General features: G+C 40.2%; 1 protein-coding gene across 1 annotated transcript in view; it reads right to left on the minus strand.

The window, feature by feature from the left end:
* Positions 1-14,363, minus strand: part of NMT2 (N-myristoyltransferase 2) — a 38,760-nt gene that overhangs the window by 21,579 nt on the left and 2,818 nt on the right. Inside the window, exons 2-3 of the mRNA XM_069775795.1 lie at positions 8,695-8,830; positions 3,053-3,197 (exon numbers count right to left, since the gene is read on the minus strand). Coding sequence (XP_069631896.1) covers positions 3,053-3,197; positions 8,695-8,830 — 281 coding nt within the window. The remainder of the gene's footprint in view (positions 1-3,052; positions 3,198-8,694; positions 8,831-14,363) is intronic.

Here is a 14,363-nt window from a genome sequence, read left to right on the forward strand (position 1 = left end):
TTTCTTCCTAATATCTAATCTAAATCTACCCTCTTTCAGTTTAAAACCGTTACCCCTGATTCTATCACTACACTCCCTGGTAAAGAGTCCCTCCCCATCTTTCCTGTAGGTCCCCTTTAAGTACTAGAAGGCTGCTATAAGGTCTCCCCAGAGCCTTCTCTTCTGCAGGCTGAACAACCCCAGCTCTCAGCCTGTCCTCATAGGGAAGGTGCTCCAGCCCTCTGATCATCTTCATGGCCCTCCTCTGGACTCATTCCAACAGGTCCACATCCTTTTTATGTTGGGGGCCCCAGGACTGAACACAGTACTCTGGGTGGGGTCTCACAAGAATGGAGTAGAGAGGGAGAATCATGTCCCTCGACCTGCTAGCCACACTTCCTTTGATGCAGCCCAGGATACGGTTAGCTAGCTCATATTCACTTTTTCATCCACTATTACCCCCAAGTCCTTCTCCACGGGGCTGCTCTCAGTCCACTCATTGCCCAGCCTGTATTTGTGCTTGGGATTGCCCAAACTCATGTGCAGGACCTTACACTTGGCCTTGTTGAACCTCATGAGGTTCACACGGGCCCAACCCTCAAGTCTGTCAAGGTCCCTCTGGATGGCATCCCATCCCTCCAGCGTGTCGACTGCACCACACAGCTTGGTGTCATCAGCAAACCTGCTGAGGGTGCACTCAATCCCTCTGTCCATGTCACCAACAAAGATCCAAGTGGCCAACAAAAGTCCAAGGATGCAGTTCTGCTAACGCCCTCCTTCTCCAAGAATTTAAAACCCTGTCATTTCCTGATTGTTGTGCCCAAGATGGCCTCCAACCATCACATCACTCACAAGTTCTTCTCTGTTTGCCGACAACAGGTCCAGTGGGGCACCTTCGCTAGTTGGCTCACCCACCGTGTCAGGAAGTTATCTTCCACACACTCCAGGAACCTCCTAGACTGTTTCCTCTCCGCTGTATTGTATTTCCAGCTGACATCTGGTAAGCTGAAGTCCCCCATGAGAACAAGGGCTAGTGATTGTGAGACTTCTCACAGCTGCTTACAGAATATTTCACCTGCCTCTTGATCCTGTTTGGGTGGTCTGTAACAGACTCCCACCAAGGTATCTGCCTTGTTGGCCTTCCCCCTGATTCTCAGCCATACACACTCAACCCTATTGTCACCATCATCAAGCTCTAGACAGTCAAGTGTTCCTTTGTAGTATGAACTTTCCCCAAATGACGTGCAATCCTCACAAATAGTTATGGCCTGCTGTCCAGTTTGGAAGGTCATCATTACCAGCACTTTTATGCAAACTCTGGAAAGTATCAACAGCCTAAACATTACTGCCACTACATGGCAGACTTGCCTAACTGAAGAACCTACTGCTAACAACCTTAACTAGAAGGCAGAAGGATTCTGAAGTTAATTTAATGCAAAGATCCCTAGAGCTATTTCTTGAATCAACAGATGTTTTTTTTCTACCTAAACATATCCAGCATATCAAATAGTGAAGACTTCCCAATACGTTCATTCAGCAGATAAAGGAAAAACTACAAGAAGGAGAGGGGAAAAAAAAAATTCCAATAGGATCAAGAAGCAATTCATAAATACTGTTGAACAAAACCTCTGCTGGCCAAATTCAACAGAACATATTTCTACTGAACACCACTAACAAATCATTTTTAGAGCAAATGTATTGGTCCTTTTAGGCTGGCAAGTGACAGACTCTCATCTAGAAGTGCTGTAAGATACATTGACTAACCTGAACTGAACTCCTGGAACTGCTGCGCAGACACCTGAACTAGGTCTGAAAAAGCTTTGTTATGGCCAGAGTATTTTTTGATTTACACATCAACTTAATTCAGCTAGGCTCTTCCTCCACCTAGGCAGGATTACTGTGACAATTATTACCATTAGTTTACAGAGGTATCTGGATAGAGTTTGTACAGAGAAGAGCGAGGGCAGGTCAGCTCAATCCAGTGGAAAATACTGCATCCAGGGACTCTGCTCGGGACTTCTCTACGCAAGGAAGTCAGGGAGAAATGAGATCACTGTGGATTAAACTACAGACATGGATTAATATGAAATGCTGCCCTGTGGAGAGAGAGAGCAGAGTGCTCCTGTGCTTTAGACTCTCCCTTATTTCTGCTTATTCTACACCAGTCTCCAATGCCATGGAGAGACATCTGCAGAACAGAACAATGACAGCTATTGCACTGAGACTGCTTTACTTGTGGGGTCCCCAAGTTTTGTTGGCACTGAAGAGCTACAACTGGTTAACTTGAAGATAATGAAGTGGGAAGAAGAAAGTTCAGAAAGCAATTCAGAAAAAGCAAGACAGTCAGCAACTACCTTCTCCAACAAAGACTAAGATTTACCAACTGTGTTATCAGGGATCAGATCAGTATAAAAAGTAATCCGCCAAATTCCTCACAAAATTAAAGGCAAGGAGAGGTCACCTCACCATCTCACTTGATACCAAGAACAGAGAACAGACTCTGTGAAAGCATGTCTTCAAGATAGTATACATTGTGGAGGAAGCACGTGAACACACAGCAGTAGAAGTGTTCACACATGACAGAAGTGCCACTTAAAGCTGCGTGAAAACAGTGTAACCTACAGCAGGAGAGTCATTCTCTCTGTGATAGCAAATCTATTTATGGGGGGGGGGAAAAAAAATCAAGGGAAAATAAATAAATAAATAAAATCAAAGTTTACTCTTTGTCACCACTTAGGTTCTTATTTTCCCTGAAGTAGAAAGGACTTCTATGTTCTGTTGTTCAAGAGTTCAGACCTAAAATATACAAAGGAATGCTATTTCAATAGCATTTCCCAGTTTTTTAGAGAGCATCAGAATGAGATTTATTAACACCGTATTTTGTTGCATATCATTGGGGGGGCGGGGGGGCAAGCACCTTCCTAGAGAACATTAAGAATTCCACATAAACTACAGAAAAGATTAAGGATCTCTACTGCAGACAGTCCAACTCACAGCTGTTTCGGAGAACATGCCACACAGCTGGCACACATTCTTTTAGTGGTCAGTAAGACCCAGGTCCAGTTATACTTACTAAGTTTAGGTACAGGTTGCGTATCCCAAAACTGGTATTTACGTTTGGTAGCCTCATCAATATTCTTTGCTGGGCCTTGGCATGCAGAGAGCAGCTCCATCGCTCTCTGGATGTCTTGAAGCTTCTGCATTGGAATGGCTGGATTCTGGACACAGAGACAAACAGAAGAGGAAGCTTATTGAGTACATTTACCTTGAACAAGTTGTACCAACATGCTCATTTATTTTACTGTTACATGTTCGTTCTTCTCATCATGGTTAGTTTAGGTATAACCTCTGGAAGCAGGAGTGTGGAAAGTCAGGTGGGCAACAGACAAGCAACTTCATAAGATACTTAATGGTTTTGAGTAGCGCTTGCATTTAACCATGAAACTTCAGTGTTAACACATTTAACACAAATACTGCAGCATTAAGGCAGGATACCAGTATCACAATAAAAAGCTTCTTATATTCCCTGCCCTGTGAAATACAATAAAACAGCAAAAAGCACATCAGCTTAGACATCTAACAATCTAAAGATACCACTGGTACACAGAGATGTTTGAAGTTGTACTTTACATATACAATATAAAATAATATTTAAATTCACTATGGTTCAGTATTTCAGATACACTGTACTGCTACAAATATCCACTTTTTAACCTTAGTTATATTGTATCTGCCTTCTATTAGCTTGCAATTATTATAGTAGGTACCCTTCTGCATCGTATCGTATGTAGTTGACCATCTTGCCACTAATGCCAACTGTGCCAACACTCACAACTGAAGATAATTTTAACTGATAGAAGCAGACTGACAAAATAAACCAATTTTCCACTTAAAAGTTGAAAAATCTGTTCTATAAAGTTATTTGAAAAGCATAAAACCTAAGGCTAAGCATTTCTAAACTGAGCTCTTACACCCTCACTTTTGATCACTCTGAGTAAGTGTAACCGGAACGAGAATTTTACCTGCATAGGAAAGTACAGAGGAATAATAGTAACAGACTTCTAAATCTAAAGGGATCTTCCTCTCTCTCTTTTTTAATTTATTTACTTGTTTTGTTTCATTATCCCCCAAATTGCAAGTCCTGTTCTGAGGCGTACTAACAGCATGCTTGTGTTCCGGTTTTCCCAAACTGCAGTGCAAAAAATACATCTGAAGGAACAGTCTCAAATGCATTGGAAAATTTCAAGCAATTCTGCATCAAGCCAGATGTGGCTTTTTTTTTTTTACTGAGTATCAATGGATCACTATTTCCATATTTCATCTTCTTTCTACGAATTATGTGTTGAAAAACCACAAAAAATTACATGTAATAATGACGTAAAGCTTCATTTGGATGGGCATCTCCCTCTAATATTCTCAGCCACAGAAGGAGTAAAACTCCCTGCCTGGAGCTCACGCAGGCCATCATTTTTATTTATAATAAAAACTTGTACTCTCTAAATATTATGCAATTTCTTTCATTAATTTAAGTATTGTGAAATTTTACCTGTGAGCATGCTTTAAACACCTGTCATCTGAGTAGTTATGAAATAACATATTTATACTCTTTAGAGCAACACAATTGCAGCATAAAAAAGCCCACCCTATTTCTAGATCCAGATTACAGTGACATAAATTACTTTTCTCAACTATCAATTTGTCTATTACAAACTGGCCTGATATAAATACTTCTAATGCCACTAGATAAATTCTGAAATCATACATAAATATTGACATACTGTAATTTATTTTGTATGTTTATTTTAAGTCTCTAATGTTTTTTTCTACATTATGAAGAAGAAAACAGAAAATCTAAAAAACAGATATTAGGTTCTAAAAAGATCTTACTAGCATATGTAAAGTAAAAAGTTCATGTTCTGGTACCAAATACAACATGGCTAGGGACATCAGAAGGAATCTCCTTTCCTTTCAAAATGTTCAGAGATGAGCCTTGCTAAGAAGTTTACTTGCAACCCTTTTTGTTTTCCTTTAATGGAAAGCAAGAAAAACCTATACAGAACTTCACATCAATTAGAAAGAAGAGTGATTTTGTTTAATTTCAGTTTAGGGGAAATATCTCTTCACAGCACAAGACGGCACTGTTGTGCAACAGGGCTGAGGTATGGAATGCTTTTTTTGCCTCTGTTTTGGTGACAAGTTCTGACCTCAGACCTTTGATGACCCTCAGCTTTGTAGCACAGTCTGTGAGACTCCCATTAACCACAGCAGGAGAGAAAGTTAGGGATCACTTAGCGAACTAATCATGGACAGGTCCATAAGAACTGACCGGATGCATCTGAGGGTGCCAAGGGAGCTGGCTGATGTTACTGCAACAAGCACCTATCAAGTTTAAAAGGTTAGAGCAATTGGTGGAGGTTTCTTATGAATGGAAAAAGGGAAATGTCACACCCATCTTCAAGAAGGCAAGGGGGAAGAGGATTTTGAGAACGCAGTGGTCAATACTGTTTAACGATCTGGATGTGACAAAGAGTGCTTTCTCTGCAAGTGCATAGATGATACCTAGTTGGGAAGAATGGTTGATATGCTGGACAGCAGAACTGCTATTCAAAGCTACTTTGACAGGCTGGAAACAGAAGCTTCATGAAGTTTGACAAAGGCAAATACAAAGTCCTGCATCTGGGACAGAAAAAGCCCACACAATGGCAGAGGCCAACATAGACTGGCTAGGAAGTAGCTCTGCAGAAAAGAACTTGGAGGTCCTGGTGGGCAGAGAGCTGAACATGAGTCAGCAGTTTGCTGCCCAGCAAAGGACAGCTGCATACTGGGTTGCACCAGTAAGACTGTCCAGCAAGTCTTACCCTTTATCTGGCACCCCTGAGATCGCACTTCACAGTTTCGGGTTCCCCATTAGAAAGAAAACATTGACATACTGGAGCGAGTTCAATGGAGGGCCACCAAGATGATCAGGGTGCTGAAGCACATGATGTACAAGCAGAAGATGAGAGACCTTGGTTTGTTCAGCCTTAAGAAGAGAAGGTTAAGGGAGTAGGAGCAATCTGATTGCTGCCTAATGGGAGGATGTAAAGAAAACTGAGCCATGTCTTTTCAGAGGAGCACAATGATAGGATAAGAAACAATGGACAAAAGTTGCAAACCAGCAAACCAGCAAAATCCATTTAGATATAAGGAATTACTATTTTTTTTTAACCACAAGTGTAGTCAAACACTGGAATAGGTTGCCCACCTAGGTTGTGGAGTTTTCATCCTTGGAGAACCAACAACCTGATCTAGGCCTGAGCAGCCTGATCTAGTTGGATCTGCTCTAAGCAGGAGGTTGGTCGAAAGATCTCCAGAGGTCTCTTCCAACCTAAGTTATTCTGTGACTATGTTGTGTAGGCCACTAGTGACTACAGTAATGACTGAGAATATTGCAGATCTGGTAAGCTTCATTTATGTCAGTGTGAACAATCTACATCACTGGGACTTGTAATGGGGAGAGATTAAAGTCTTGTGAGATGGGCAACGAAGTGTTCTAAAGGTCATCATAAGCATAACGTGCTAACAAGCATTTATTGCTGTGGTTACACTCATGCCAGTGTTCAAAAAGTCCAATATCACAAATAAGAGAGGGAGAAGCCAAGATGACTTGCTGTTCTGTTTTTGTCCAGACTGGTACACCTGTTTACGAACTCGCCTGACCTCAAAGTCTTTTTTCAAAATAATTTTCAATGAGTTCAGAAGCCCCACTGAGTTATTACCTGATGATCCTGCATATATCTCTTAGTAAGGTGTACAATGTCAGTTTCCTCTGAAATATTTTGTAAACTTCTTTTCAACAAAAAGCAAGCAAATGCTAAGAGCCTTTTTTTCCTATAATATATTTCACATAGCACAAGGAATACAGAATCTAAATATCACTTGAGTAGCAGAGAAAATAAATATACTTCTCCACACTGACCCAGATCAGCAGTCTAAGATGCTGTCAAAAAATCTGAAACAGGAAAGTTGTCCAAGACAGAGAAACTCATCTACTTATCAGTGTGTACACCTGGAACACAGCAGAGAAGGCAACACCCCCCCCAGGCAACACTGATGCACTTGCAACTAGAGAAAAGTGGAAGCCATATCAGAACAGTAAAATGGTTTAGCTGCCTAGAGCTTGAGAGAAAGACTTAAATAAGACCTTTTATTTTATGCCAATAAAAGAGAAGGTTTTGTAACATTGCTAACAAACTGGCTAAACTTCTTGTGACAGTAAAATAATCACAAAGAGTGGCATCCTAAGTACACAACTTAGAACAAGGACAGGCTTCCACATTTGCAAAACACGTTATGCTAGAGAAACGGTGTGCAAGACTGCAAGGTGCTCAGGACCAAAATCTTGCACATGAAAACAGAAAAAGAGTGAAGCAGCTTCCTTTTAATGCAATAGAGGCAACATATGGAACAGTAAGCTTGGTCAGGAGGGAACGAAGGAACTCCCAGGACACCACAGCAATGAACTATGTCTTTATGTTAACATTAAAACTGACTTCACTCCAATTGTGAAAGAGTTTGAGGTTACTTGGTCATCACTTGCAAACAGTCCTCTTGTATTAGCAATTCATGCCACTTGCTTTATAGAAACACAGTATCAAAACGTGGTGAAATCAGAAGTACTTAAGATGTCTCTACATATTTTAAAGCGTCCCCTGTGCGAAATGTGTCTGTTCAAAGCAATGGGGGTGACACAGAGAATATCTAAAGGGACAACACAAAATCTATCAGTATGTTAATGAGCCAGAACACAACTTTTTGCCCTAAAATTAGTTGGTAGTCCCAACGTACTTGATAAATCTTACAGAATGAACAGTACTACTGGTACAACAGTGTAATTTTCTCCACATTAATCTGATAAAGCAAATAAAACTACTTCAACAGTCTCAATGGTCCATAAACTTTCATATCATCATGTTATAAACTTCAGTTCTCAGGCTCAGATTTCTCTTGAGATAAAAGCTCTATGTTAAAAAGCCACCACATCAGATTATTCACCATGCATTCACATGGTACTCAAAAGCACGTAGACAATGCTATTTTGTCACAAAGCCCACAAAGACTGTACATCCCTCACATAATTTTGCATTCTTATTTACAGCAGAGGCCTTTCAGATGGCAGTTTCTTCAGTCTTTATCTCCATGTTAGAGATTACTGCATTTTATGTAAGATGACATGCTGCTTGTTTTCCCAAATGAGACTCTGGTTAGCACAGCAAGGATACCTTCTTCCCTCCTACTGCTGATGCACACCATGAGATAGCATTACGCTGTACAAGTTACTGAAACTGCACTAAGCCAAGTTAGATGGTGGCTAAACTAAAGGCAATTCCCAAACACAAAATCTATTTAAAAGCATTACCACTGCAGATTAAGATTCCCTGTGATGAAGCTGTCACTAGCCTGAGTTCTAGCTGCTGGAAAAGAAAGACAAAACACCTCCTCCTCTGCTTTTCTCAGAGCACACCACCGTGGTGGTGACGCCGACTCTCCAGCTAACTTCATACAGTCTGCAAACACCAGGTCTTACCTTGCTTCTGTCTCTGTTCAGGACAGTAGCCATTTGCCTAATTCTGACGTGTTAAGGCAGAACTACCAACTCGCTTTTACAAAAAGCAACACACAAATTAAAATTAAATTAGAAAGCAAGCACAAATTAAAACAGAACCAGGCTCTCACTTTTGAAGGCTGTTGAATTTTAATCTCCTGGGAGTCAGACGCAGAATCTGATTTGGTGCCTCCAGAATTTGGTTTCTCCTTTTTTCTCTTCTGCTTCTTTTTCTTCTTCTTCGCTCCCAAATCCCCTCCAGGACTTCTGCCAGAGATTCAGAGAATGTGCAATGAGAAAAATCAATACCACCAAGCCTAAAATTAAAAAAAGTTAAATATGGAAAAGCCAGCATTTTAATATGAAAAAATCTAACAGCAGCTTGTATCTGAAGAAAAGGCAGGGGAAAGGAAGGAAGGGGGGAACTGAGAGCATTGATGAAAAACTCCCTGCAAGTGCCTTCTGATTTGTTTTATACTCAAGACCCCAGCACATCCAGGTGTTTTGACACAGCAGCATCATATTGTGGCACTATGTAACAGCCAGTGCTCTTCTTCAGGCTATTACCCAGCACAAACATAGAACAACCAAATTCAACAGAGTTTGGAGGAACTCAGGGAACTGCAGGAACTGAGAAAAGTAACCTCCTTGGAAATTCAGTAACTATTAGTGGCCCCATACTTTTCCCCTACCTGCTCAACCATCAGGTATACCTGAATTTGAGAAGAATCCAAACAAAAACATTCTGTTTTCAGGGAATTTTCTTTCTAATTTAAGTAGTGATGAAAGTCTTGCTGAAATCTCAGTAAGAAACAACACAAAACTAACCAAATATTTGTGCTTTAAAACAGTAAGTACAATGGGGTTAACTTTAATTAAAAAAGCCCAGCAATGAAGTATACATTGCACTTGCAGATTCTGACACATTTTGACTATTGATAATACATCTCCTTTCTTTAAGAAGATTCTAATTTGACAAATAATCAAGATATAGAATCAAGATTAGATTAGAATTTGCAAAGTGTGGGACGTGTTGGCAGCTCTCAGACGGGAGGTAAATAAGTAGGCAATGAGTCAGTTAACACTGAATCCTCTTCAAGAGGTAAACCTCCCAGCAAAAGCATACGTATTTAACGGAGCTCAAGACAGACATTGGGGTTTGGGGGGCTTGGGTGTTTTTCACTGGAAAATAAAAAAGTCAATGCAACAAACAATTGTTCTTAATTCTGGAGGGAAAAAAAAATAAAAATCAGGTATGATACTTGCAAGCCAAAAGAAAGAGAACTAAGAACTTAACTAAAGTTATTAAGATCAACATGTTTGCAAGGGCCATGTTATTCACTGTTAACATGCCCGCTTTTACGATTACGATGCCCAGTCTTAGCATCTATACCTTGTCAGAGCTGAAGTTGGCAAGAAAACACCCAAACGTCCAAACCGGGAGGCCAAAAGCCTGCCATTAATCAAACATGCAACTAAACAAAGACTCATTTTTGTGAGATCATTACTGTCCTCTAGAACAGCCTGTAGTGAAAGATCAACTCCAAGAAGTCCTTAACATTCACGGTTACACTGGGTTAAGTTACGCTCCCAAGAAGAGGGGAGAGAGTTACAAATGCAGCACCCTCTGGGACCAGATCAAGGAGCTACGGACAGCAGTGTAGCAGCCCAAACACACACAGGAGAGAGAAGGCAATCTGTAGTATTTAGTAGAAGTCTGCAGAAACAAAAGATGGAGTTGTGTAACTGAGGCAGGGAGAAAATTTTCTGTTGTAGAATGAAGATACTGCCTGATCACCTAGACGATTCTGTTAAGAACTTCTACACTCTCAGTTTAAAATAATCAAATTTAAATCTATTTGAAGGCCTGTATACCAAGCTGACATTTTGTACAGAATTTAAACACAGAACAGACCCAGAGGCCTGGCAAGAGGTTATAAATACAAGAGAGTAAAAAAACCAAACGTGTACAAGACCTAGGACTTCACCACCTCTGGCAAAACTGAGATAAAAATACTGGGGAGAGCAATTTCACCTTTGCTAAGGTTCATTTAATGAAATACCCTTCTACCTTCTTGAACTGTCCACAGACTTCTGCCTTTTCCTCTAACATCTCACATCCAGCAAACAAATGATGCCACTGTGTCCTTGAGCTGACTCCCAAGGGCTTTTGTGTCGAACATAAGTCTACTAGGAGTTTCAGCAAATGCCGTTCTTGAACAGACGCCCTCAGCAGGCACCGAGCCCCAAGTCACACCAGTGCGTCTCACTTGTCCTCTTGCCTTTCAGCAGGAGCCAGCCCCAGTTACACCACAGGGGAATTCTGCTCACTGGGATTACCTGAGGGTCAATGTTTTATTTAGTTTGGTGAAATAATGAACGACTACTCAAAAAAAAGTTTGGCAGCTATGGAGAAAAAGCAACTTTGCCAAGCTTTACTAATGTTATCCCCAGTTAAACTGTACTTTTACCAGTATAATCTTAGTTGGTTCTTTGACCAGCTCAAGGTCTTTTTCATATAGAAATGCATATTTTTTTAGCTAGGAAAGAGGGAAGACAGGACTAAATTGCTGTAAAATATACGTGCATTTAAAACTACTAATTTTTTAAAAAATCTTCCAAAATCCCAGTCCTCAGCTTATGATGTTCAGGTTTAGAGCTTTCACACTGCCTCTTGCAAAATAAATACTGGTATCTTTGTCTGACAGTTACCCAGGGACCATTCAGAGAAGTTATTTATGCACAGTCCCCTGCTTGGGTCAGTCTTTTTTTTACTGTTGCAGGCCACAGAATGTAAAAAGAGGGTTTAAAGCAAGATCCACTTGTCCTTCAGCTATTTAGGCACGCCTGCAACCCAGAGATTTGGCAGCAGGCAGCATGCAGAAACTGCTACTGAGTAAACAGGTTTGTCCAACACAAGTTACAACCAGAGATACCAAGCAAATTAGGGCAAAAGCAAAATCAAAACATCTCAGGACTTTTTGTCCTTCTCATACTCTGCCTTGAAAAGAACCGAAAGGCTCCATAATGGGAGTGAGAATGGCTGGGAAGGGAGGAACTTTGTTGCTCAACTTGTAGTAATTACACTGGACATGACAGCACAGAGGATATGCAAAGGTAACAAGATTAAAAGCTTTTCTCTTCATTAAATATTCTCGTATGCTAAGATCTGCGTTCTCCTTTGTCTGGTCAGATACACATTTCATGGTGTCATCATATAGGTATCTCACTCTTAGAAGTTTGGGGAAGGAAAAAAAAAAGTTTCCCACTTCTGTGAAAGCTAATCTTTAAATGTGAAATCTCTTTTGCTGAACTACCCTGTCACCACCAAAGTGACGCAACTTGGATCGCAGGTCCCACAGGGGAAGCAGGAAAAGGATATGCAACTCAGGTTGATACTACGTCTAGCTGTCAGGTCAGGAAACAGAACCTTTTCACGCATCATACCAACACATCTGCCCCAGTCCAGCCCACCACACAGACCACAGCTGGTTACACTAAGAAAAATATTCAACATTAGACTTGGGGAAGATTTTGACCGTGTCAGTCCAGTGGAGACACGCTTATACCGGGAGCACTTCACTGACAGGAGGGCGAGCCTACACACTGCGGCAGAGGTGTACCTAAGTGCAGACATGGTCTAAGGTATTTTTAACTGCATCCACGATGACAATTTTGTCAGTCTGATGAAGTAAGGCCAACACAAAAGTGACGTGCAAATCAAAATTCAGCCGAGGCAAAAGAAGAGTCAAAACACCTCTTTCTGCCCCAAAAAGACTTAACCTTGCCCCCCAAAAGACGTAACCTTGCCATAGAAACAGGCTGTGGATATGACTGAGACAGTCACTTAGGCCCACAGTTTTATGATTTTGTCTGCAAGTTACAAATGCAAGCCCATGATCACACCCACACACCTTTCCACTTATGTACACACATCTGGTGTTTTGCATAAATGTGAAAAAAGACTTTTGCTTCTCCCTGCATGTGCTGGGGTTTTGTTGGTTTGTTTTTTTATTTTTTTTTTTTAACTGAAAAATGGGGATACTTAATGCATTTGGGGAGGAGTGTGGCAAAGGCAGAAAAACTTACTTTGTGGAGCTTTGAGCAAAACCATGAAAAGCTGAAGTGAAATAATCAGGAGGAGCACGACAGTGACCCTACTCAGATGGTCAAACTGTTTTGGCTCCCTTGGTTTTGATTTGAGATTATCTTTCCCACTGAATATTTGTCAGTGTTATTTTAATTGCCTTGACACCAAAATCTGCTTTAGCAGAAACAGTGTTTTGTAATATCAACATCTGTTTTAAATTACATGGAATAGTAATTTTAAGTTAGCAATTTCTCAAATTTAAAACCAAACATGTACTTCAGATGTTTATTTTTAAGCTGCAAAGGCCTAAGCCTGTGTGGGGTTTTTGCCTCTACAGTATTTTTTCCTCTCTCTGTGAGTAAGTGAGGTTGCAAAACTACATTTCTGAAGATGTTATATAGATCTTTTTGATCACAAAAATCAGATCTCATGTATATGGGCAAGACTGCAAAAAATTTCAAAGTAGTATTATTTATACTAGGGCTGTCCTTGGTTCATAAAGAAAATGGAGGCTTAGATGCAAAGGGCTTTCCCATTACTGTATTAGACTACCACCACTTCAAGAGAATAAGAAGGTCCTGACCAGAAGGGCTTAAGTGCTTCAAATTCCACTTACTAACAAACTACCATTACTAACAACCTCTCTGTATGCAAATGAAACTTTCATACATTTCAGTTCTTGGAAATGCAAGGTTTTTGAGCATGAAAACCTAGTAGCAAGGCCTTAAAACCTAACCCAACAGATACTCCTCAAAGCTCTGCATGTTTCCTCTGCCTCCCCCTTCAAGTCTGTAAGGCTGTACTCCAAGACATAAATCTCACCTGCTAAAACTGAGCACTGCCTCCAGTACCATAGAAATATTTATTAAAAAAAAATATCTAAAAGTAGTGCTGATTATAAAGTTGCCATTTAACAATAATCAAAGGGTTATACTACTAAAACATTCAAAGTAAATAATTTGTGAGGGTTGGGGGGAGTTGTTTAAAGGTCATACTTTTTCCTCATCTGTTTACTAAATGTACTGTGCCCAAAGCCTTCCTGACATTGAGCATAAGGAGCTATTTAGAATGAACTGAGACACCTTACAAAGCTAGGCTCAGCAGGGTGGATTCAGGTGCAATAAATACATTTTTGCATTTTGTAAGAGCATACAAAGCTATTTTGTAAACAACATTTTATTATGAAACAGAACAAGTACAGCATAATGCATCTAGCAGGAGCAAGCTGCAGACATAGAATAGAACAGCAATGAGTCACACAACATACATAATCCTGCATCTAAAAACAGGAGCAGAAACGGAGGACAAAGACATTTATTTGCACAGTTGAGAGCTATAAAATGGTATTTTCTGCTGCAGTCATTCAGTGCTCAAGCACATGAAAAAACTACAAATTAAAAAAAAATATTCAAAGTCATACATACATGTACAAATGACTTTTTTTGTGGTCAATATTATAAGGACCTATTTCCTAATGTCAAGAACAGCTTGAAAGTAACTTCATTTGCAAAGCAGTCCTACTAGAGACTGATACGTAACACATAAACTCTACCTCATCCTAAAAAAAAGAGTGTTAAAATAGCATGAGATTAAACACTGACCGGCAGAAATGGAGACCATTCAAAATTTAACAAGTCAGTTGACACAGTCATAGTCTCAAGTAATAAGAATGCTCATAAATTGCTTAGCTATATAAAACCTTATCTAAAA

Source organism: Haliaeetus albicilla, chromosome 2 (assembly GCF_947461875.1).
Source record: "Haliaeetus albicilla chromosome 2, bHalAlb1.1, whole genome shotgun sequence".
In the NCBI taxonomy this organism is placed as follows: Eukaryota; Metazoa; Chordata; class Aves; order Accipitriformes; family Accipitridae; genus Haliaeetus; species Haliaeetus albicilla.